Here is a 26,496-nt window from a genome sequence, read left to right as displayed (position 1 = left end):
GCAGTGTTTAAATATTAGCTGCACTGCTATATGAGAAGATTTTGAAGGGCCAGATCGAGGACTATAAGGAGCCATAAGGCACCCCTTTACTCCCCTGCCCTCTTGCGTTATTGTTCGAAGCATGAGGGGAGGAAACAAGCTTTGCAGAATAGCTATTTCCCCTTCCATCCAAGTGAATAGAGACTTGGCTTCACCCCCTTTCACCAATGCATGTCAATGTAACTGTGCTGGTGTGCAAAAATGTTTGCAGTGTTGTAGCCGTATTAGTCCCAGGAGTTTAGAGAGACAGGGTGGATGAGGTAATATCTTGTATTGGATCAACTTCTGGTGAGAGAGACAAGCTTTTGAGCTTATACAGAGCTCCTCTTCTGATCTTGTTGTGCAAAAGGCACATACATTGCCCCAAATATTGAGCTGTGTCCCTGTAGTGGGTGAGGGCAGGGGAGGGTGACTGTGTAACTGAGCCAGATTTGTAAAGGTATTTAGGTTACTAAAGATGCAGATAATAGGCATTTAGTGGGATTTTTAACAGTGTCTAGGCGCCTAGGTGTTTTAGTAAACCCCGCTCATTGCCTAGTAGCTGCATATTTAGCCACCTACATAGCCTTAAAAATCTGGCCCCCAGACACAATCTGCTCTCTGGTCTGTTTCTGGGATGATGCAGCTATACACTGCACTATACACGGGGCTAGTGGAAAGCACTTTACTGTTGTTAATTAAAGGCCGGATCCTGCATTATGGCAGTCAAGAGTTTAGACATTGACTTACTGGGAGTACGGCTGTGAAGTAGGTAAATATTCTGTGTTATCATCTATGTGACAGAGATGGCATTTTCCTGCAGTATCTTTGGGAGATCTTACACCATTATGTTTATGTATCATGTGGGCCAGGGATCGTATGTAATTTCATGGGGAAGGGTAACTACAATTCCTCCAGAAATTAAGAACAGTGGGGGGTGATTTCTGATTCAGCAACCTGACAGGACCTTCTGTCTAAGGGAGGCCCGGTCTTTTCTGGGAAGGTTTGGAAGGACTTTGGCCTGCTGAGGGCCCACAAGCCTGCTGGGTGACCTCTGGTAAGCTTTTTAGCATGTCGATAGGAATTTTTATTGTTTTTATGTTTTTTTCTGTAATGTTTTCACTTTAGAATAAATGTGCTGGCTTATAAAGAGCTGTGTGGTAACTTGCCTGTTCCTAGCCTTTAGAAAGAAAGCAAAGCACAGACACACGTGCATTTAGGCAGTCTGGCTTGGTGGTATTATTACAGTGTAGGCAGGGAACTATGCAGCCTGGACAAATCCCAGTCAGGGGAGAGAGAAACGCTGGATCCAAGAGAGGTGATGGCTGAGGAGCCAGAAGCCTAGAATAGGTAGCATGGTGGACCATGGAGGGGAAATACAGGTGCAGTTGCCTTGAACGGTGCCAGTCTACGGGGCCACATCTCTTTGTTGTTCCTCCTTCATCTCTCAGCATTTCCCCCATATCTCTCAATGTCACCCTGCCATTGTCATTTGCAACACTGCTGGGAGAGGGTCCCTCATTCCTTGCCCTTGAAGAGCAGATGACCTAGGTTCTGGAACTATTCCCCTTGCTGGCCCCTCCAAGCAAGGAGTGTAGGTGCTTTCCTCCTTCAGAGAAGGAAGGATATTGTGGATATTCGAAACATAGACCCACATGACTTGTAAAACAAAGTTTATTTGAAAATAGAAAGAGAAGGATTTTAACACATATAAATGATTGTCTAAATAAACATATCTAGATTCACTTTTCCAAAGTTAGAATGCAGTCTTACCCCATTGCTTTCTCTTCTATTATTTCCCTGCTTGATTCACAGAAAAACCAGTGTTCTGACCCTTTTGTCAGCTGCACAGCATCCTGCCCTTTTGTCCTGTCAGACAGTGTTTTTTCTGTGTCTGTTCCTTTAAATAAATTGTTCTTCCTGCTCACCCTGTGATGTTCAGGTGAGAATCAATTAACATACCTACAAAGACCCTCAGACTGGTACTTTGTGTGCTTATTTGCTCTTAAAGGCATGATGAGCCACTGTGTTGTAAATGCTCCTAGTGGCCCTATTCTGTGTTCCAGGAGAAGGTATTTGCCACTTTGGGAATATGTGATAACCAAAAAGCCTTGCCTTCTCTTTTCCTGATAGTCTTAAATATAGTGGATAAACTGAGAGCATCAGATAATATCCCACCACCTCTGTAAAATATAATGGATAATTTGTCACTCATCCTACATTCTCATTTTACATATGGGGAAAATAAGATAAATTAGAGCAATTAAGGAGGTGACAATTTACAATACATAAAACTAAAAAGATTTTAAATGTTTAACTCCAGTACTATGTTATATTGATATATTGTATTTCCTGCTGGCTGAAATATTGGGTTACAAATAAGCTCAGAAAAATAACAACACATTTATATTACCTTTTACAGTACCCGCTGACACATTCAGCTCTCTATCTTGATCACACTTTTCTCCTCAAGAACAAGGACTAAGTTAAGCAGAATGTCTATGTTCTCAAGCAAGCAGGACTGTTAACTTCAGAAATTTGTCTACACACAGAAGTTGCGCCGGTTTAAGTAAAATCAGTTTAAAAATCAATTTAGGTAACCACTGAGAACATCTTTGTGGGGATGTATCAGTTTAAACTTGGTTTACACCCATGTAGTATATTGCAGCAAAGCCTCATCTATGTGCAAAAGTTGCACCCACATAATTTATAGCTATGTAAATAAACTGATAAAACTAAACAAAGTAAGATTATACACTGTGCTGTGCATGCACTAGTTTCAGCCGCTTCACATTTGAAACCCACTCGTCTACATGGGGAAATTTACTGGCATTACTACATCGATATAATTATAGTGCTGTAGCTATACCTGTATAACTTCCCATGTGTACACTCTGAATTGTGATAACAGTGGCCATTTAGAAGTAACATAAGCCAACCCAAAAAGGGCCACTGTTATTATGAATGAGAGTGTTCACATGGGGAGTTATACCGGTATAGCAGCATAATTATACCGGTATGTTAATGCCAGGAAGTTTCCCAGTGTGGACAAACCCCAAGTCTCTACACAGTGCTGTGCTGTGTTGATTAAAATGTGTTTAATTTATTAATGCCCTGATTAATTCCACATGTAGATAAGCTGTAAATCAGTTTTAAAATATGCTTTTAGTTAAACTGGTGCAACTTTGTGTGTAGACAAGACCTTAGGTTAAGACTACCAGATACATTTAGTAAAGGTATCTTCTCTTTTGTTTGCAGCTGACACAGTTACAAAGAGTGCAATTTCCTTGGCCTTATATCTATCTATTTATCTATCTATCTATCTATATATAGATACATATATCTCACATTTGTTTTTATTATAGAAAAATGCAGCCTCCATGGAAAACTCATTTTAAAATGTCCTTTTCAAACACTGGCTTTTGATCTTGTCAGTTGTGTATTGAGTGTACTTTCTAAGGTCATGTCTATATGTATAGCACTGCAGCAGCACAGCTGTACTGATGTAATTGTGCCGCTGCAGCACATCTGGTGAAGATGCTCTGTGCTGATAAGAGAGAGCTCTCCAGTTGGCATAAAAAAGCCACCTTCGCGAACGGCAGAATCTATGTCGGCGGGAGAAGCTCTCCCACTGACATAGTGCTATGCACATGAACACTTACGTCAGTGTAACTTATGTCACTCAAGGGGGTGGTTTATAAGTTATGCTGACATAGACTGTAATGTAGACATAGCCTTAGTGACTTGTTTTCTCACCCTGGCTAGGAAATTGGATTTTTCCCACTTTCTTTTGAGCTAAAATGGGTGGCTATGACTCTCTCAGACACAATTAATTAGTATGCATATGTTGGAATGTAGAAGAGGTAACACCTCTGGCTTTGTGTGACCTGGATTCCTTAAGCATCTAAAGTAGGCTGATCTTCCATTCTCAGTGAATTAAGCTAACATTACAGAAAAGAATTACAAATGTAAAACTCTAGCTGGAAATGTATGAATATTATGACATGCAGACAGACTACTTGTTTTTATTCAGTGATATAGTCTGGTTTCTACTTCTGTAGAATCTCCCTGGATTTTATCATTTCTTAGTAACATACATACATTTAATATATTTACACATTGTTTTAAATGGTATGAAGAATTAAAGGAGTCTAAATATATGATAAAACAATATGCCTATGAATGTAAAATGGAGACTTTGAGTACATAGTAAGTATTCTCTCCTATTGTCCCAAAAAGAACAATTCCTTACAGATATATTGGCAAATATTTCCCTTATCTCCTTTATTGCAGAGGTTGACATTTTGTGGGCATCTCTTTGTGTAGTTTAGGAATAGATACTTCAGCAAGGCTTGCTGCCACTGCTGAGATGAGGCTATCTCTTTTCTCTCACATCAATTATTATTTTGGGAATCTTTATGTCACCATTCCAGTGGTCAGTACAGTGCTGTTTTACTAGTATTTATGAATTATAAAGCAACATGTATCACTCCATAAGAATCTTCCTTTTATTAGCCCTTCTCTCAGATTTGTGATGAATCTGAGCAAGAGAATGCAAAAACATTCATTACAATTTCTCCTATCTTTTTGTCTATTTTATGGTGACTAGAAAAACCTTCCCTTGAGAATACTAGTCAATCTATGTACAAGAGTTTATATATTTTCATGCTCTGCCAATTGTTCTGACTCCCTAGAGGAAGCTCATTGTAGGATTAAGACCAGATTTCTGCTCTGAGGCAAGGCATCCTTACTGTTGCTTGTAAAAATAAATTTGACACTCGAGCAATAGTCCATTTTAGAGTGATTTTCAATCACTTGGAAAAATAACAAAAATTATTGTCACAGGTTGTAAAACTGAGGTGAAATCCAAGAAGGTAGATATGCAGAAGAGATTATGGACTAAATCCTGCCCCGGCTAGATTAGCAAGGGGGGGGAACGAAGACTGACTTCATTGTAGTTTTGGATTTGCTTTCTTTTCTGTTCACTTTCTTTTACAGGTACCTAATCTTTAAGCTTTTCTTTGCATGATATGTATGCATAGGCGCCAACTCTGTGGGTGCTCCATGGCTGGAACACCTACGGGGAAAAAATGGTGGGTGCTGAGCACCCACCGGCAGCCCCTTTATCAGCTTCCGCCAGTGCCTCCCACCCGCCAGAAGCCCCGTGGATCAGCGCCTCCTCCTCTCTCCCCGCATCTCCCACCCACTGCAAACAGCTGTTTCACAGCGTGCAGGATGCTGGGAGGGAGAGGGGAGGAGCAAGGATGCAGCATGCTTGGGAGAGGGGGCAGAAATGGGCAGGAAGAAGTGGAGTGGGGGTGGAGCAGGGATGGGAAGAGGCAGGGCAAGGGTGGAGTGGGTCAGAACCTGGGGTTGAGCACCCCCCCACCACTTTGCAAAGTCGGTGCCTGTGTGTGGATGAACTAGAAATAGCATGTTTTTTAAATGAAAGTTTAGATTCTGATTTCATCGTGGGACTTCAGGAGCATGGAACAAAGCACTGGCATGAAGGCCCTGATCTTGTGCCATTAAAATCAAAAGGAAGTTTTGCTATTAACTTTACTGGGAGCAGAAGATGATCTATATTGTGTCTGCCTTACCATTGTCCAGCCTTGTCTCCAATAGGACTATTCAAAGTGTGTAAAGTTAAACCTGTGTATAAGGTTTGCAGAAGACAAATCTGGGACTGACCTGGCATTTTCACAGCTTTTTAGTTACTTGTAATTCATTTGTTTTAAAGCTGATCAACATTTTTGAAATCTTAATGAAAAACAACCAAAAACTTTACATATTTTTTCCATTTATTAGCCAGCTCTAATTTGTTCTGTGCTGTTTGTTTAATCTTCACTTGAATTAGCAGCCTTTACAGTAATTTAACAAATTTTCTGCTAAATTATTTTATGATTCTTTGTTTTTATTAAAATACCAGGCTTCTACTGTGCGTCATGGAAGAAAAGCTCTGTGGACTGTTTGGTGTAAGCCTGAGTGATGGTTAAGGTCTGCATTCTCATCCTGGAAGGCACAATCCCCTCAGCAAGGAGATTCAGGGGATTCGTGACCACTCTCCTTTTCTACATGGGAGTGGGGGCTTGAAACTTTTTTCTATTGTAAAAAGTATGGAACAGGATGAAAACTAGTGGATTAGATTTGTCTTTAACAGACATGCAAAGATTTTTCCTGGACCACCTCTGATTGTTTGTTTAACCCACTTCCTGCCCAGGCCGGCTCCCCAGAGTTTCAGGCAGTCTCTAGCTCTGGTTCTTCAGATGTTCTTCACTGCCCGTCTCCATTCTCCAGTGAATCCATGTTTTCTAGCACCATCTCCACTCTGCAGCCAACTCTACTCTCTGGCTGTCTTTATGTTTCTCCAGTCCACTTGACTTCCTCAAGTGAGGTCTGTCATGAGGGGAGCCCTACTCCATCCAACCATAGCAGATATACATTTGCTGAAAGAGCATGTATACCTGAGCTCAATGACTCCCCTTTTCTCTCCCTTTCCCTACCCCTCCATTATCTCCTCCAGATTCCTTGGGTTCAGTTCCCCACAACTCACCCAGTTCTGTCAACCCCCTCCAGAATCCTGGCAATTTCAGATAAGTCCTTGACACTTCAGCAAGTCATTGTGGATAGCTGGTGTCCAGGAGCAGAGAACCTGCAAGGGGTCTACACCTCTGCCCACATGAAAGCCAGACAGTGCTAGGGCTAGCCTATTTAACCTTTTCAGGCTGGAGCCTCCCTTGAAGTCTCCCATAGACCTTGGTGGGGTGAATAGGTAACAAAGCAGAGGTGGGGGTAACTGTGGTTTTGTAGAATGGGCAAGTGGGGATGTGGAGAGAGCCCAGGGGTGTTAAAAGGCATTTGGTTGGGGGAATATTGTGGGAGGTGGGTGGGATGGAACTTGGATAGCTAGCATTTTCTGGAGACCTCTCCTACAGACCTAGGAGTCTTAGTTGGCTTATTAGCCCCTGACAAGACTACTTAGGCTCATTGAGGAGTAACTAGAGCATTTAGGCTTCCTGAAGGAGTAGATCCCAGCAAGGAGCTTCAAAACCAGGCCATTTGTAGAGAGGAGAGGTGAGATATTGTGAATAGATGGCCATGGAAGGGAGAAGGGAGAAGTGAGCAATGAATGAAAGGAGTCAGGGAGAATTTGAACTGTGGTGGGGAAAAGGGGATGGAAGTAAGTGATGGAGGAGTTCTGGGGAGTTTGAGGGGACCACTGAGTAAAGTTACACAAGACAGCTTACAAAAATGCTAACTTGAGTGTGTACATTTGCGTAATGGCTCCCATGAAAGGGATCTATTTAAAACCTATGATTTTATTATTGTTTTCTGTTTTTTTTTTTTTTTTAAAGTCTGTTTTTTCCCTGTGTTTGAACAAGCAGATCAAACAACACATGTGCCAGTTTGTGAATGTAAAGTGTATCGTGTTCTGAAAAAACAAAAAACACTTCAGCAAAAATTTTTAAAGTGCTAATTTGTGATTAAAGTTTTAACTATAATTCTGAGGGGAAAAACTATGTGAAGAGTGGATAATGTCAGTTACACTTTAGTTATTATGAGTGTTTTGTTAGGGGGCAGAGCTCAGGTGGTTTGGTGCTGGCTTTTCATTGTGTTCAATGATCTCTCTGTGAATTGGGAGTTAAGGTTGGGTCAGAAAGCCTTTATGGAAATCATTATTTTAGATAACAATATACCGATGTTCCAATCTGGTCTCATCATCTCAAAAAGTTATAGCAGAAATAGAGAGGGTAAAGTGACAAATGTTGAGGGTGATTACAAGCTTGGAAAAACTCTTATATGAAGAAAGATTGAAAAGATTGGGGCTGTTTATTTTAGAGAGAAGTGAATAAAAGGTAACATGATAAAGATATGCAAAATTAATGAATGGCATAGAGAATCTACTTTGGGAGCTTCTTAATCATTTATCATAATATAAGAACAAGGGGACATTGAATGAACTTGAGAGTGCAATTTAAAACCAATAAAAGGAAATGCTTTTCCAGACAAAACGCAATTAGTCTGTGGAACTAATTGCCACAATATATAGTTGAGGCAAATAGTTTAGCAGGATTTTAAAAAGGATTAGATGTTAATATGGGTAACATGATTATCCAGAATTATAGTAAGAAATTAAAAGTAACCAAGAGTTTCAGAAGTGATATAAATTTTCATGCTCCAGGTCATAAGCCAACCTCTAATTAATAGAGGTTTGGAAAACTTTCCTTCTGTAGAGGTTATCTCATAGTTGTGTTTCGTAGACTTTCTTTCACCTTCTCCTGAAGCAGATGGTACCGGCCACTTCAGGAGACAGGATACTGGACTAAATGGATCTGTGGTATGATAATTCTTAGGTTTCTATGTTTTTGTATCTTAGCTTCTGATTTCCATAGTTTCAAGGACAGACACCAAAGAGAAGGACTTGCTTCTAAAGGTGAACTAACATATAACTGCAAAGGCCTGGCTACTGTAAATACATATGCACTTTGATTAGTTCTATTGACCTCAGTGGGACTATTCACAGTAAGTAATGTTAAGCATGCCTGTATGCCCATGCAAGACTGGGCTAAAGTATGTGCAATCATTTAAAAGTATATTAGGCCATGTCTACACTCCAGAGTCAAGTTGACTTAAGTTATGTTGATGATCATAAACCACTGTAATTACATTGCTTGTGCATGTTCCTTGTGTTGGCAGGATGCGTCCACAGTTGGTGCTCTGGCACTCACAGATAGAGCAGTGCACCATGGGTAGCTATCCCATTGTGCAGATAACCACATTCCTCTGCTAGGAGTTTTGGGAGTGAATCATAGTGTATCATAGGGGAGGGATCACCACCACATAATGCAGTTTTCTCCATCCCATAATCCCAAGGGCTTGCGACTACATTTCGTGTCATTTTTCAACTGCTTCTGTAAACTTTGTGCGCGGTTCATCCTGCAGTATTTCATGAGCTGTAAACCTGAACAGGAATCCATGCCTCCTGTCCTGCTGTGTGGCATGGAAAGAAACAATTCTAGATTGATATTGGCATTCATGGAGCAGCTGTACATGGTGGACCGTTGCTATTGGGCTCGGGAAACAAACACTGAGAGGTGAGATCTGATTGTGATGTAGGTCTGGGATGCTGAGCAGTGGCTGCAGAACTTTCATATGTGCAAAGCTGCTTTTCTTGAACTCTCTGTGGAGCTTGCCCCCACCCTGTGGCACAATGACACCAAAATGAGAGCTGCCATAACAGTGGATGTGTGGCGATTGCTGTGTGGAAGCTGGCAACTCCAGATTGCTACTGGTCAGTTGCGAATCAGTTTGGAGTTGGAAAGTCCACTATGGGGGTTGAGGTGATGCAAGTGTGCAGGACCATTAATCGCCTCCTACTACGAAGGACTGTGACTATGGTCAATGTGCAGGACATAGTCAATGGCTTTGCAGCAATGGGATTCCCTAACAGTAGTAGATGGCACGCATATTCCAATTTTGGCCCCAGACCATCTTATGGTGGGAGTACATCAATAGAAAGGGCTACTTCTCTATGGTACTGCAGGGACTAGTGGATCACCGGGCTCATTTCATTGACATCAGTGTGGGGAGGTCAGGGAAGGTGCATGACTCACACATCTTCAGGAACACTATCTTGTATAGAAAGCTACATGCAGGGACTTTCTTTCCAGACCAGAAGATTCCAGTAGGAGATGTGGAAATGCACATAGTGATGCTGGGAGACCCACCCTACCCCTTACTCCCATGGCTCATGAAGCCATACACTGGTAACCTTGACAGCAGCAAGGAGCTCTTCAGCAACAGGCTCAGCAGGTGCAGAATGACCATCGAATGTGCGTTTGGCAGATTAAAGGGTCACTGGTGCTGCCTTTTTGGGAGGTTCGACCTCAATGAGGAAAATATTCCCATGGCCATAGCAGCCTGCTATGCTCTGCACAACATTTGTGAAGCCAAGGGTGAAACACTTCCCCAAGGGTGGAGCACTGAAGTGGATTACCTGGCAGCTGATTTTGAGCAGCCAGACACCAGCACTATTAGAGGGGCTCATTGGGGGCTATTTGAATCAGGGAGGCTTTGAAGCAGCATTTCAAGGGGAAGGTGAAAGGGCAAGGGAGGGATAACTCAGTGGTTTGAGCATTGGCCTGCTAAACCCAGGGTTTTGAGTTCAATCCTTGAGGGGACCATTTAGGGATCTGGGGCAAAAATCTGTCTGGAGATTGGTCCTGCTCTGAGCAGGGGGTTGGACTAGATGACCTCCTGATATCCCTTCTAACCCTTATATTGTATGATTCAACAATGAGCCTCAGTAATGTGTCTGTCCATAATGAAATGAGTAAGACATTGTTTACTTACCACATTGAATGACCCTTGTAATGATTCCTGCCTGAGCATTAATTGTAGTCTGCAAATGTGTTGATTGCCACCATGTATAAATTTCTGTTGCAACCACCTTGTGTAGGTCACAAATATAGAATCTTGGTCTTTGTAAGCCAATTTTTTTATTAAACATCAGTACAGACATTAACATTTCTTACAAGGTACATGAAAGTGTGCGGCACTCTCTGAAGTGAGGATCTCACAGCTGTGTGTAAGTCTAGCTGTTTTTATGGAAAATGTCCCTAGGGGTGCAGTTCAAGGGGTACTGCAATGGGCCAGGAACGTGAGAGGAATGTGTCGGAGAAGCTTGGAGAGGGCAAGGAAGGCAGTTCTGTATGGGCTGCAGGGGGAGTTGAGCATGCATGTGTTCTGCCTGCAGTGCAATCAGGGACCACAGCATCTCTCTTTGGTCCTCCATGAGCTTTATTTTCCACTCCTGACCCAGTATTATTCGCTCCTGGCCCTGTCTCTTCTCCTGGCAATCCATTTCTAGTTTTTTGTTTGTTGTCTCTCTCCACACTCTGTGCTCACTATCACCCTCGTCTGATGATTGCAATACTTCGCAAAACATGTTGTCCTTACTCCTCCTCATTCACCTCCTTATCTGATGGAGGTGTTCTGCCCGTGTGTAGGAGCTGGCCCTCAAGGGCACATCTGCATAATCAAAAGAAACAATACAGAGTCAGTATTGTGTGTGCACTCACGGCCTTGAATCATAAAAGTTACATACACCTCTTTCTCACTTTCCCTTGGCAAGCACGGTGAGAGCACTAAACACGGTGTGTTCAGCCTGGGGATACAAGACAGGACAGAGGGTCTGGGTGGTTTCAGAAGGGGATCAGTACAGGTGCCTATGAACACTATTCTAAATACTGGCACCGTTTTCCACAGGCAAAGGCAATTGAAGCTGAAATCACACTACTGAGGGTAACCGAAGATGCAAGGGTGCATCTCCTGCATGCATGCGGCTTCTGACTGGGTCTGTATGCTGCTCACCGTGTGCTGCTTTGGTTCCTTCAGAAGTAATTGCTGATTGGCATGGCAAAGTTTCCTACAATGGGGGAAGAAACAAAGCAGCTCTGTCAAGAAATTTTAAGCGGAGGATTGCAGTGTATCTGCAGGAAAATTTCCTAGAGATCTCTATGGAGGAATCCTGGGAGATCTCAGTGTGATTAACAAACTTTTCCGCAGGGCCCCCACTGTGTAGCTACACAGGGGAATGTGAAGCAGATGCAAACAATATCTAGGGTTGTTAATTTCGATCCCTTCTCCCATGTGCACTATATAACAAAATAAAGGACACTCAACCTTATGTAACTTCACTATCAAAGCAAAATGAGTGCTCCCCTCTCCTGCTACAGGCACACCAGATCTGGATTGCTGGGATTGGCTAGACCCCTATGGAGCCAAAAAGAGGTCCTGGCTCACCACACCACTGACGAGCCTGTCGCCTATCCCACATCCTCCTCCAACTCGACCTCTTTGTCCACCACTTCATCCTCAGGGTTGACTCTGCTGGCTGCTGTCTCCTGTCCCTCCGAAGTATCCACAGGACTCTTGGCAGTGGAGGTAGGGTCACTGCTGAGGATGGCATGCAGCTCCTTGTAGAAGCGGCGTTTTTTGGCACCACATCAGAGCGATGGTTGGCCTCCTTCGCCTTCTGATATGCCTGCTTTAGCTCCTTGATCTTAGCCCAGCGCTGCTGCCTGTCCCTTTCATGCCCCTTCTCATTCGTACCATGAGCAATTTGCTCGTAGGTGTCAAACTACCTACGGCTGGATCAGAGTTGCAACTGCACAGCCTCCTCTCCCCGCAAACCCAGCAGATCCAGCAACTCCAGTGTACTCTAGGTGGGAGTGTTATGCTATACTAAGCACAAGGGATCTTTTCAGTGAGAAAAGGCAAATACTCCACATTTATTGAAAATACAACCGTTAGCATATGCTTTTCCATCTCTCTCTCTCTCTCTCTCACACACACACACACACAGACAGTCCTGCCAGTTGATGTTTATACTTACTAGTCTGTTGTAGCTCGAGTCAATCTAATGGCCAGTTAGACTGAGCACAAGTGAGGAGCTGGCCTCAGTCGGTCGCTATCCGATGCTCCGAGGCTTTGCAGGACTGAACCCAGAGTTCCATGGCAAAACACCCCAGCTTTATAGTTGTAAATTCCCATTTGAGTCCATGCATTTTTCAGTGTTATCCTGTAATCATTAGTCCTCAAGTGGTGTTAATCTTGGGGTTTTCTGCTGTTATCATTTGATGGTTATTGTTGGGCTTCCCATCATTATCTCCTATTTGTTGTCTTGCCTTCAGGGGTGTCTGCCTCACCTCTGAGGTCATCAATGCTGCTAACATGTTTAGCATCAGATACAATGGATGTTTTTTGATTGTCTCCTGCTTTTTCCAAGTCTCTTACTTTTTCTTGACCATCTGGACATTTGTGATGGCTTTCATACCTTATCTTTTCCTGATGTATGCATTCCTCATTCACACAAACAATCTCTTACAGAAACCTTCAGAGGTATACAGACAGCAGTACTTTATATTCAGCAGAATACATTGTAAATCAAGCCTTGCCTAATCTTATAACTAAAACAATTCACACTGGGGCTTCAGGCCCTCAACATTCCTCTAACCTTAACATAGATACAATACAAAATCCTGTCTCTTGCTTACTAAAACCTTAAAACAAAGAAATGTATATTTAACTAGAGTGCCTAACTTGTAATACATATAGGAAACCATCATAGACATTATAACTTATCTTAAAACAAAAGGGTGGCCATAATCAGTCATAAGGATTGTTCTGGTCTGTCATTCCTATCTGCTGTTCAAAAGGGGTGGCTGGCAGGATGAAATCAAATCATACATTAATTCTCATAATACAGTTATAAAATCCTCCTCCAACAGGAGCGTGTGTATTGTGGAAAGCCGGCATGGTCAGCTGGAAAGATGTGATGTGAGCTGTCCATGCTGAGCAAACAGAAAGTGGAATTTCAAAAATTCCCAGGGCTTCGTCAGAGAAAAACTCAGTTCTCACGTTTTGGTTGGGTGTAGCAAAGTCAGATACTTTATTTCTCAAGCAATTGCATAGAGGGAGAGAGTGCGCTAGGACACAGGGTTTCCCCCTCCTAGGCAGGTCTCTCTCCAGGTAAACAATTACAGCAAGCATTTATACTTTTTGTTACATACAATAATAAGCAACAGCTGCATTTTGTTTATACATAAGTCATCTTGATATCTTATTTTTCTCACTTCTATTTAGACTACAGTCTACGTTCCATATCTAACACAAGGTTGCAACAACTTCTCACACAGTTTTTTCCCCTTCGCCTCACACAATCTTGCATTTAGGGTTACAGCTAGCCTGACTGTTGCTCACAGAGGTGACTGTTTGCATTGAAATCTCCTTCAAATCCCTGCCAGTTCTTGCTCTACTTCCACAGCTTTAAAGGGGGAGTGGTGCATGCCTGTGTACCTGGCTGCAAGGCAGCAAAGTAGAAACTGCTTAACAGAGCAGTGTGGGACGCCTACCAGAGGCCAGTTCGGGTGACACAAGTAAGTGCAGTGTCTACGCTGATACTGCGTCTCACCAGCTTTGTCACAAAAAGCTCTATGACGTTCATCAAGGTAGTTTTATGATGTCAGCATAGCAGGAGAGTTAAATTGGCTGAAGGAGTACTGTTGTGTGTATACATCCACTGTTTTGTCAACCAAACCTGACTTTGTGTAGTGTAGACAAGGCCTTAGAAAACAGCTTGGAGAAATAGAGTAAAGTTGCAGACCTTTGCCACCTCAATATGTGTTCCAAAGCTTCTGTGTCTTATTTCAGAGACTCACTTGTCAATTTAAATGCGTATACTTAAACTCTCAAGTAATTGCTTACAATAGACCCATTCCCATAAACTTCACTTAGCTAAAACTCTTATTGACTTCAGTTCCTGAATGAGGACTTCAGGATCAGTCTCACAGTGAAGAATATTTTACAAAATAAGGAACAAATTAACTACTTCTTGACTTTATTTTCAGTAATGCACTTTACAGCTACCCACTCTAATATCCCTGGCTGTAGGTCTGAGTTAAATTTCAGAAATATAGTTCATGTTCTGCATTCAAAGCCCATTGCAGTCAATGTTTATTAACTTCAGTGGACTTTGCATCAGGCCCTATCAAATATAGAAAATGTAAATGAAGCTCTGAGGAAATGAGAAAAGCCACACTCAATATTCTGTAAGTGGTCTCTGTAAAATAAAGTGTTTGTGCTATTTTACACATTCTTTACTATAGTAACAGTAAAGGACTGATAAAGAATCTGGGCACCCAACTCTTATAGAATTTCAGCCCACCCTAAAGACCTTCTAGAATACCTGTTTTTTATCCTTGAGAATTTTATCTTTAATGAAGTTTATGATTCTTGTACACTAGTGTATGATGGATGAACCTGTTGTAGAATTGTTTTCTTCTTTGGGTATCTTCACACTGCATTGTAAATCTGGGTCCATGGAACCCAGGCTGTGGGCTTGCATTTCCAAACCTTCCCCTTGATCATCCACACTGAATTGTAAACCTGGATTTACAGTTGCTGGACCTGGGTCTCAGAGCTGTGCTTGTGCATACATACTGCACAGCACAGACCTTCTGACTTAGGTTTTCAGCTTGAGCTGCATCCACACTGCAAAATGGCAGGGCTTGGATCTGCATCACAGTGACTTGGGTTCTGACTCAACCCCCTAGAAGAGTCCTAGAACCTGGTCCCCAAGTGCTTTTTGACCTGAGTCAGGCTGATTTATGTTTGGATGGAAGGGGGGGCTTGGGCTTACAGCAGGGTCAGAGCCCAGGCTTAGAGTGCAGTGTAGACATGCCCTTCTTTTACATTTTATCAATTTATTTTTGGACTTTATTTTAAGGTAGGTGTTTTTAATGTGTAAACTGAATTTACAAACTATCAATGAGAGAAGTGGGAGAGGGAGAAAGAGAATGTGAAATCAACATTACCTGTCATTCAACAGGGCCTGATCCAAAGCCCACTGAAGACTGGAAGACTGTTGTGACTTGGATGGCCTTTGGATCAGGCCCTCTTGACTAATGTGTATTGTTTTCGTGTTCTTCTTCCCCTTCTCTCATTGATAGCAAGTATTAATTTTGAAAAAATATAAAGATATAAAACTACTTAAAATGTCAATCATTCCTTTTATTAACATTTCCTTTACTGTGTAAGCAGTAATGTGTAGCAGGGTTTGGTGTTCATACTGAACAACCAAACATTTTGGACCAAATTCATGCGTGCGGTAAATGCATTAAAGTCAGTGGAGTTCAAGAAGTATGAATTTGGCTCCTTGTTTGTATTGTGGGTCTCTTCAACATACACACGTGAGTAATGTATAGTTACACATGCTGAAATGTCTGCGCTTATTAAATTTGATTCTAATCCACTGATTTCTGCGTTGGTGAATTTAGGTTTTTAAAATTGGAATATTTCCTAATATTGTCATTTTCACTTTCTGTGTTACACTGGAAATGTCTGAGTGAAGAAAATAATTTGTTTCTTATCTCTGATACTTTCAATTCTTCTGTCATAGTACACAAACAAATCATAGAATTAAAATGCTCAGCAGCATAAATCATCATCTTCTGATAAGTAACAGTAATTCATAAGGAGACTGATTTCCAGGTGAGCACTCATGAATGCCTGCAACACAAGTAATTTCAAATGTATTTAAACCTTATTGCACAACCAGATTTTTATTTTTATTCTCACCGCAGGGTGCACATAATCTGTCTGCAAAGGGATTTCTAATCTTCAGCTTCATATGTTCATACAGGTATATGCATATGAAATATTACTTTTTTAATGTTGATAAACCTTCTGGGCAGTATGCATAAAACCCTGCAGAGTATAAGCATTGGGCCAGATTCTCTTAAGCGTATTCTTTGACATGTGTAAATTATATCTCCCTGCTCCAGCTTGGTTCCTAAAGGAGATAGGCCCTAGGGATACAAGTTCAGTTGGATTACTACTGCTTACTTCCCCACAGGGCTTTTATCAGCAAAGGGATCATATAATTTCAGTGGGCGGCTATATAGAAACCTATTGGAAGAGATGGTTGAAGCCCATAGCAGAGACACTCTTTGCAGGCAAATTGTCTGCCTCTGGGGTGAGACTAGCACATGACAATGCAACCCTGAGTCAAATCTGACCCACTGAGTTCGGTCATATCCATCAGAATTAGGAGATGTCAGGGAGATCACCTGTCATTACAAAGGTATTTTCTCCTAGATGTGCAATAAGTTCTTACTATGGACCAGATTCTGACACATTTACTCACGCTGAGTAATAGAACCTTACTCCAGGAGTAGTTCCTTACTATATGGTGGGTATGTAATTACTCAATGCAAGTGACATTGGTAGAATCTGGCTATAAAAGTTAAAATGTTATTTAAAAAAAAAAAGAATGTTAATTGCATAATGTATTTGTTTACATTGTGACTGAGGCATAAACTAAATCTGAGGACCATGCTGCAAATCTAGGAGAAATTGTCTTTGCAGTGAAATATAAAATGACCTTCAACTCCTAATAGTCTAGGAGAATTTCTATTCACATCTAGATTAAGAATCCTGAAATAGTGATTATTGTGGATTTATAAACAGTTTACAACTTCAGATTCTAGTTTATTTAATATGACAAGAAACCACTGAGTGTACATTTTTTTGGCAAGTAAACCGAATAAAAAAATGACTAGATCTCATGAAACCAAACCATCTGCTAGTATCAATCTGTAATCTGGTGTTTCTCCCTTTGGAAACACTGGTTACTAGCACTCTTTTGTACAGCTAACTTTTCCTCAGATGCCTTTATTTAATTGATCCATAAAAGTAATAACTCTGTATTCTCTGTGCGCTTTTACAAAGAAGTGAACTGCTGCCTGTAATCCCTTCAGTCTAACATCGATATGAAAGGATACCAACATCTGGTGAAAAGATTGTAGCTGTTAAGGCTTTTAAATTGTAATTTTAAAAAATGGCTTTAGGCTTTAGGTAACCTCAAGCTAGAGTATAAAGGCAATATGGAATCTACATTGGCAAACAAGAAACCCATGGTATAGAAGTGTTTTGTTAATAGGTGTAGAGAAATTTTTTTTAATTAGCATATGTTTGATACTTTATCCAATAGCAGTTTCGTCACTTAAAGGGGACACTTTAGAATTAGGTTAATCTTTGAAATAATTCACATGGTTAACTGTATGACTTTGTTTAATTACATAGCCAGAGGCATCAAGCCCAAAATGAATTTGATTTGAGACACTATTTATAGGCACTTTAATTCTATTATACAGGAAGCCTTTTACTTAGATTTTAAACAATTTGAGTGTGAATTTACAACACTAATAACAAAACACATAATTTACAGATTTTGAAATTTTTTTACATTTTAGAAATGTTCCAAGAAAAACAGTAGGTTCGTAGTTAGAAATTAATAGATGGGAAAACAGAAAATATTGAAAATCTAGCACTGCCCCAACTCCTGGGTGTGTTTAGATAACTAGACTTTTCTTAATCAGAAAGAAAATAGGCTTTTTTAATACAGCAAAAATTATAGTTTTCTCCCGGACACAAATGTAATTAGTAGACCTTAAGACGACCAATCTGTCTATACTTCCAAAATCCATCTGTTAGCAAAACCTTCCCTCTGACTAGAACTGCACACATTTTATCACAGGTTAAGACAGCAGAGGGCTCCCTTGAGTTTTCTTTGGTGTACCTAAAGCTGTAAACAACTACCCTGCATTTCTGAGACGCAAACCGGGAGCTTTTTATGTCTGATCTCTGGAGTAGGAAACACACCTTCCCTTTTCGCACGCCACGGCAAAAAATCTCAGATTTAGAGTGACAAATTGAATTATCTTCACACATTTCGATGAAGCTCTGTTTGAAAGAGAGTCGATAAAGTGAGCTGTAATTGTCGATTACGTAGTGTTTTAGAAAGGTCCTTCCACTGAAGGGAATATGGATCCCATGCATTCAGAATCGCAGTTGTTAAGGCAATTCGTCTGGCTAAATCACGAGGCAACGCTGTGGCAATTAAAGATAGAGGGTAGTGGGGAATCGGGGGTCCTTGCTTTTTTCCCGTCGTCTAGAGCATCTGTTTTTCCTGCTTACATAAACAACCGCGATCCTTTTCTTGAAGGACTTGTGTGTGTGTGTGTGTGTGTGTCCTGGCACTTCCAACAGCAAGGGAAACGCCCCCCTTTTTAAATGCTGAACTTCAGCATTTAGTCTGGGTTCATTGTCCTGTCGCAGGACGGCGTGGTTCCATTAGAAGAAGACAATGTGGTCTAATCCCTCAGATTTTAAAGAATCTGAGGAAGGGAAGTCGTTTTAGACAACGTACGCTATACAGCGTGAAAACAGAAAGTTGAAGGCAAAATTAACACAATAAAATCAAATTAAAAACTCCTCTGATTGCATTAGTTAGGGTAATTGTATGGAAGTTGCTGCACTGTTGAAATCGCCAGACAGAAAATCCAATCTGAATGCTTTAGCTGAATCTGTTTAGAGCCACTCTGAAATAAAATAGAATTAAACCGTATTATCCAGATCTAATTGAGCATGAACTCCTCCGAGTTGCTCTAGCTTTAACATAAACTGTGTAAGGGAGATGCTTCCATAAGCTTTTGCCCTCGATATGAAAATAGTCCTTTGTAGATTAAAGGATTTAGGGAAATAATGGTCGAAACTGGAGCAACCGAACTATCTGCTCAAATAACTGATGTTAGGCTTTATACTGCGAAGTGGTATATTTTGCAAGGGAGTGTTTGAGCTTCAAAACGTGGAAAAGAAGGACTAGTAAAATAGCAAGTTTTTAAGTATGTATAATGGAGATATAGACACAAGGAGACCTGTGCATAACATGTATTTAAGGATGTACACGGTACAGTAACTGTAAGGTTTAACCATTCTAGGAGTTGGATCGACCAAAATCCATGCTTACAGAAACGAGGAGAATAATGACTGTGAAACCCATTGTGTCGTCTTATTTGTTTAGTTACTTCAGTTTGTAAACTCCTTGTGGGGAAAACTTCTTGGATCTTCTGTACCTGGTACATACTGTCAGTGCCCAATAGAGAACACATCCACAGTTGATAAAAAAAAAGAATTGCCCATTAGGAGGGCGATCAATACATCTACCGGCCGCCCACATACAGGTGTTTGTAGGCGCAGCACAGAATGCATGCAGTGGTTATAAAGCCCTGTAGACTAGCTGGTTTATCTTCTCGGTTAAAAGTATATTGGTTGTATTATTTCTTTCTGAGACAAAGAGCGTGTGTCGGTTTTAGTCGGAAGGTTCCCTAAAATGCGTAGGCGTGTTTCAGTCTAACCAGCTCTAAATCCTTCACACGCCCAGTGGTTTTTTTACGACGGGAACCGGCTTCCCTAGCAACCTTTTTCTATGAACCTTTTCTAGGTCGTGTCTGACGGGCAGTGTGGAATATTTGGGCTTTCGCTTCCGAACTCCAACTAGCTAGAGAAAAAGGAAATCATGATGGGTCCCACTCGGGTGGGTCTTGGGAGCCATAGATCTGTGCGCACCCACCGGAGCAGACAGCTTATCTCTCTTTCCATCCCTCCCTTCGTGGCTGGGGATTCACATTCACCTAAGGCAGCTCTGCGTCCAAGACAGAACAAAGGGCTGGAGGAGGGTGAGGTTGAGCGTTTACATTGGACGCTCGCTGACTTCTCCTTCGTTCCCTTTCCTCCCACACCCCCAACTTTCCCGGCTTTGGCCCAAGCTGCTGGAGGCACAAGGGGAAGTTGGGTTTGGTTTGGTTTGGTTTTGTGTGTGTGTGTGTGTGTGGCCGCTATTCGCCGTCACTGACCCTGCTCGCTACCTTCCCTTCGGATTACCGCGTTCACACAGTGTCTGTGCGGCTGCAGCCGGCAGAGAGGCGAAGGGGGTCTTTTTATACCACGTGCTTTCGCCTCCCCCTTCGCTGGCTCCCCCTCCCGCATGGTGTCACCATTGAAAAATGACGAGCCTGCCTCCAGAAGGGAAGGGAGATCCCTGCAACTTTGAGCTGGCTGGGCGAAGTGGCGGAGCCACGGCTGCCCGCGCCAGCCGGCTCGGGACTGGGCGTGGGGAAAGGGGCTGGCGCGCCAGAGAGCCGCAGATCCAGCCACCCCTGGGGCGGTGGCTGCGCCGGGGATTAGCCGCCTGGGCAGCGCCTCGCCCTCCAACCAGAGCAGAGTTTGCGGAGAGCGGCGAGCGAGCCGCGCATTGCAATCCGGCAGCCCCAGCTGGGAGCGGAGCCGGCGGCGGCTGCTGCGGGGGGGTCCGTTAGAAACTAGCAATTCTCCCCTCCCCGCGCCCCGAAAATTGCCCCAGCCCCCTGCTCTGCCGGGGGAGGGGCGGAGGGGTGGCAGCGAGGCCGCTCTCCGCCCGGAGCAGGGGATCGCTCTCTCCAGATGCCGCTTTCTGGAGCGCTTGGCAGGCGCCAGGCAGGAGCCCGGAGGCGGCGGCCGTAGCAGCGATGGGAGCCGGCTGCTGAGGGGCGCCCGGCCGAGCGGAGCCCGGGCAGGTGGCACCCGCGGCGGGGGGCCCATGCGGTGACAGCGCCGGGCCGCGGGTGCCCCCCGGGTGCAGTTGCGGCTGGAGGAGCCGGAGGAGGGTCTCGCTTGTCCGTGGCGCCCGGGGATGGGTCCCCGCCGCGGCTGAGAGCCCCGGCGCCCGCCCAGCCCCTGTCTCCGCTCCGGCCGGCCAGTGAGCCGGGAGCCGCCTGCCGGGAGCAGCCATGGCCGCGGCCATCGCCAGCGGCTTGATCCGCCAGAAGCGGCAAGCGAGGGAGCAGCACTGGGACCGGCCCTCGGCCAGCAGGAGGCGGAGCAGCCCCAGTAAGAACCGGGGGCTCTGCAATGGCAACCTGGTGGATATTTTCTCCAAGGTCCGCATCTTCGGGCTGAAGAAGAGAAGGTTGCGGCGCCAAGGTGTGTGTGTGTGTGTGTGCCCCCGTCTCTGTCTGTCTGTCTGTCTGCCCCCGGGAGTGGGGACAACCTGTAGCGAGCCGCCGGCGGCCAGCAGCTGGGCAACTTACACGCGGCAAACTCTCTGCATTAGCCGCCCGCCCGGCAATCTCCCAGCTAGCGCCGGCCCCAGTCCTGAGCTCCGGGCGTTTATGTTCCCTCGCTAGTTGCGGGATCTGCTACCTAGTGTCTCGGGTGGAAAATACACACAGACAAGTCCACACTAGCTAGAGGAGATCGCAGAGCCAACAGTTCCCGGTGGCACAGTGTGATCTATCCAGCTGTTGGCCCGGGAAGTTTCTTACAGAATACGTCTCCTCAGTAATATAATTCACTATGGCACATAACAACACTTTTCCGAGGTGTTAGCTGTAGTAAATAGAGTATCCCTCAAAGAGGCTTTAGGTGTGGCTTCCTCTTTACTTCCCTGTATTAGTTGCCTTGGATAATGCAAAGTCTTTTGTATTTCGCTCCCATTCACAAAGCGCCTTATAGGCAGCATTGAAATAGATGAGCAGTTGTTCAGATGTATGTTAATACCCTGTACTATTCAGGATGTAATGTATATAGAAAGGTTTCCTCAAACGCTAGTCTAGTCAGAAGAATAAAGGAACGCCTACAATTGATAAGTCCCCTGTTAGGGAAAAAAACCATAAGCGACTAAGTGTTTTAGTTTTTACAAGACAATAAAGGGTGAAAACAATCTTTTAATTGAGGTGGTGATAAGTGCATTAGCTGATGCTGATAACTACTGGCTACATAACAAGGGCTCTAATAGCCACAGCCTATTAACCTTTTCTTAAAAGGACAAATAGTACAACGATTTGTACAGCGATTTCTAAATGGTCGGTGTCTGACAAAGCAACCTCAGCAAACTATCGTTAATGATTCGTTTCATTATGCTATGTGCTTCGTTTTACACATAGTATAGGCACTCTGTTCTAGACTCCCATTCTTAATAGTTAAGTAGGAGAGACTCATTTTATTTCCAGTATTCTGAAAGTAGGAAGTGTATCATACCAGCATGTTTAAGGACCATGAGGGATATTATCACATACTGTGTACACTGAAATTATATACATAGATATTTTAACTGCTTATTAAGTTAGGGCCCCTAATATAAAGGATAAAATCTGTGGATTATTGTAATTTCTTCCTGTAGATTACAGCATACTCAATAAATAGAGGTCTCCAAATTTACATTAGTAGCATGATTGCATTTTTTCAATGCTTTGTATTTAAAGCATGTAAACAAAAGGATAAAACTATATAAAAAGACAAGAACATTTATAACTTTTCTTAATTGTATTGCCCAATTAATGAGTAATACTTCCAGAATTTAGAACGGGTGTTTACTTTATCTCATACTTATGCCCAGATGGCAAATAGCTTTAAAACACAGGGATATTTTATAAAGGATGAAGATTTAAATAAACATCTTCAAAAGCAAGGAGAATATCAGTAAAGATATTACAGCATCTGCTATTTACTATAGTAAAAAACAAATTATTTCTGAATAGATTAGAGAATGCTTCTTCCATCCTGTACTGTAATTTAGTCTATATAGTGTGTGTAAAGAAGTATACTTCCATTTTAATCTGGTCTAGAGAGTTACAATTGTTGGTAAACTATTTTTATAGTTGGTGAATAACTAAGACATAAGAATTTACCCGGTCTGATCCATCTTTCCTTTTCTTTCTGTACATCATATTTGAAATAGCATCTTATGATAGGATCTAACACATTTTATTTTGTATGGCTTTTTTATTTTAGCAGAATTATTTCTTCTTCTTCAGTTGTCTCAAATACAGTGAAAAGAAGCAATAAAGATAAAACAACCTCAGATTTCTTGTATTATTGTAGAATACAAGCTAAATGTTGCCATTATTTGCAAAGTGGTATACAACTTGTCTTCTTATTTCTGAAATATACTTTAAAAGTTAACATGGAGGCCACATAAAATTACTGTACACTTCTTTGAGCATGTAGTGTGTGTTTATATTAATAAAATCTTTGTAGGCTTAATTTTTAGACTGCATAATTTCTTAAATATAGATCTATAATTGACTTTTACCAGATTGTCTGTTTTATAATAATCAGTTATGGAATTTATCTTCTATAGTTGGTTGATGGAAACAAGTTTACTAGGGCTTCCTTTAATACATTGACTTACTGAAAGATCATTTTTGTCTGACTCTGAGTTTCATATTCAGTTAACCAGTTCACAGCATTAGATGCCAAGCATTTCCACAGTGAAGAGATGCCTCCAGCAAAGTTCTGTATTCAGCATCATGGATTTTTCATAGTGTATTTTGTAATGCTCCTGAAACTAATCATAATTAAACTAAATTGCAGTATAACCTAAACTCTAACTCATGTTAGCACTATTGGTTTCAATGGGAATATTTATTAGTGAAGGTTGCAGGATCAGGCCCTTTGTTTATGTCAATGTTAAGAACTTTTTAAAGGCATATTTATCCAGTCACGCACATTAATAGCACAAATTAATTATTCATCCATAAAACTTTATACCGAAAAAAAATCAGTTTTCTGAGTATAAGTGCGGTGGTGGTGATGATGCATAAGGTGCCTGCTGTACCTGTGGATTCAAAGTTACATACAAGAAGTAGATAAAGCAGGGAGAGATAAGGGTGGAAAGTGGAGGGCAAATTTCATCACCTTACATATCTCGTGGCATAGAAAAAATTAGAATGATATGTAATTGTGAAACAAATAGGCAGTTCATTCTGTTCATTAATTAAATGATCATTATACGAAGCAGAAAATCAAGAGTTCCATTGCTATTTGTCTGATTCATCAGAATATATGGCCATCAGTCATCATATTGTTCATTGAAACTTGTTGTTGAGACATGAAATAAAAGCAAAATGTGATGAATTTCCAAAAATCTGTTGTCAGATGTGTGCAATGAAAATTTTACAAATAAATCTTATCTAAATGATGTACGAAGTGTCATGAGAACAAAGAATGAAAAATGAGCCAGTAGAGATGTGACAAGAGGACTCCTTGGATTGTTCATGCATGATAATATCAGAATAGAAGTATGCAACAACTGTTTGTTATTTATTGATAGTGAAATCTAGAGTACATCACTCATTCCAAACAAAATCTAACTCTGACTCTTGCAAAGAGATTATATATATATTGAAAACAAAAGTCCATACATCTCTGAAGTTAACAGACAGCAAAGAGTAATAAAAATCAGCTGAGAGAGATGCTGTTTTTTTCCTAAAATGCCTGTTGATACTGCTTCTTGGTTGGCTGGTGCTGATCTGTGAACAAATTATGTGATTCTGAAGACATAATATATTAAAAGCTAGATATCCTCTACTGTATTGGTGCTTCTCTATAGTTGTGTTTAATTTTCTGTCCAGAGTTATCCCGTTATGAACATACTGTAGTAGTATATATTGTAAAGATACAAAGTGGGGAAAGATGAACATTCTTATTTACATTTACTGGTATAAAAGCCATAATGAAAATGTAACTGTGGTTTTGTTTCAAATATTTTTTTTCTAATAATTTCGATTAATATGTCTTAGCTCTATAGTTGATATTGATTTCTGTCGGAGAATTACTTAATTAAGCTATTAAGTGGACAAACCACAATAATGTATCAGACAGCTTTGATTCATAATGTTTAGTTTTAATATTATAATATCTTTAATTTATTCTGACTGCCACCTGATGAAGAAATTACTGGCATTAATTTCCTCGTATTCTTGAAGCCAAAATCTGTGCCCTGGCGTTGATGCCAAACACGTATCAATAATAACTCACCATTTTTCATTTTGGATTAGAAAACAAGGTAGTTTAATTCTGTTTATTCTCCAGATTCAGTTAATGCAACACAACAATTACATAGAGGACTGACAGATCAGAATTTTGAAGACTTCATGTGGCGTGAAACCTGACTTTAACTAGAGACTAAGCAATGAAAAGCAGAAAATAAATTCCTATGCCTTAGCTCATGCAATTACATTACATATGAAGTGTATGATTTCAAACCATCCACTTGTCCTTGTTGCATTCTTAGCTTCTAGTTAACCTATATTTTAACCTATAAATCTATATCCTTTATTGGTCCCCAAAGTTGTAGTCTGGTTAATTAGATCTCTTCAGATTATTCCATTGTATAGTATTCATAATGTCAAATGTATAAAAAATAAATTTATATTTATATATAATATATTTATATTGTATATGTATATTGATACCAACTTTATATTACTCAAATTTGGAATGATTTGGCTTCTAATTTGGCTTCTGAGACAATCTCACTATGTTCAGAGAATATATTGATTTCAGTTATTAAGACAGGACTATTAGACTTCTAGGGTGGTTTTTTTTTGTTTGTTTGGGTTTTTTGTGTGTGAATTACTACAGCAATATATCACTCAAAGTGCCTTTTGGGACAATTAATATGCACATCAGATGGGGTTGATGAAGCAGATGGGAAGTGACTTCACAACCTAAGAAGTAAAATAATTCTCAGGAAATGCAATACCTGTAGTTTTTTTTTCTTTTGTAGAGCTGAAAGCAAGACCCATTCATGTGTACACATGTAAATTTATTTAATTCCCTGCAAATCAGAACACTCCATTTGTATCTAGAATTCCTAAGAAATTAAGATCAGTTTGGAAGCTGTTGCTCTTCCTAAATTAGTACAAACTGGCTTGGCTTTCCTAACTGAGGGTCTCACCTTAGGAATTCATTCTTCTTGGCTGCCCATTAAGACACACATTTAGCAATCTTTCATATACATTGTAAGGCCCATTTATTTTGCCAAGGTTTGACTGATTTTGTTTTTAACTGTGTTTAAATCTCTTTAAATGCAGTGCCTAGTTGCCAAGGTGACAGGCACTATAAGCCTGTTTTTGTAATAAAATATGTATAAAATCAATTTCATTTTTTTCTTTTAAAATGCTGCTAAATATCTCCATTGATATAAGATCACTGCAAACACAAAACATACAAATATGTTGCTGCCAATGTAGGCATGTTCATTTTAATTTTTTAAAATTTATTTTCCTACAATTAGTTTTAGATTGAGTATTA

At 41.2% G+C, this 26,496-nt stretch overlaps 1 protein-coding gene and 1 long non-coding RNA gene across 7 annotated transcripts in view; one reads left to right on the top strand and one right to left on the bottom strand.

Moving 5' to 3' along the window:
* The window catches only part of FGF14 (fibroblast growth factor 14), a 684,378-nt gene that overhangs the window by 416,614 nt on the left and 241,268 nt on the right, over positions 1–26,496 (top strand). For 2 of the 3 annotated variants that reach the window (XM_039528326.1, XM_039528342.1), the window contains exon 1: positions 20,468–21,381. The exons of the other annotated variant lie outside the window; for it this stretch is intronic. In XM_039528326.1, the coding sequence (XP_039384260.1) occupies positions 21,189–21,381 (193 nt within the window). In that variant the 5' untranslated portion in view covers positions 20,468–21,188. Of the gene's footprint in view, positions 1–20,467; positions 21,382–26,496 lie in introns of those variants that run through there. 3 annotated transcript variants of the gene reach the window in all.
* LOC120400012 lies at positions 10,499–13,963 on the bottom strand. Of its 4 annotated transcripts, none has more exons than XR_005595464.1 (4): positions 13,935–13,963; positions 12,416–12,913; positions 11,392–11,446; positions 10,499–11,049 (listed from the first exon to the last, which is right to left on the bottom strand). It is a non-coding gene; the product is annotated as an uncharacterized LOC120400012 (long non-coding RNA). The 4 variants fall into 4 exon arrangements; XR_005595461.1 differs by lacking the exon at positions 13,935–13,963 and adding an exon at positions 13,879–13,913; XR_005595462.1 differs by lacking the exon at positions 13,935–13,963 and adding an exon at positions 13,783–13,908.

The sequence above is a fragment of the Mauremys reevesii genome, linkage group 1, assembly GCF_016161935.1.
Source record: "Mauremys reevesii isolate NIE-2019 linkage group 1, ASM1616193v1, whole genome shotgun sequence".
In the NCBI taxonomy this organism is placed as follows: domain Eukaryota; kingdom Metazoa; phylum Chordata; order Testudines; family Geoemydidae; genus Mauremys; species Mauremys reevesii.
This window is presented reverse-complemented; position numbering and strand designations above follow the sequence as displayed.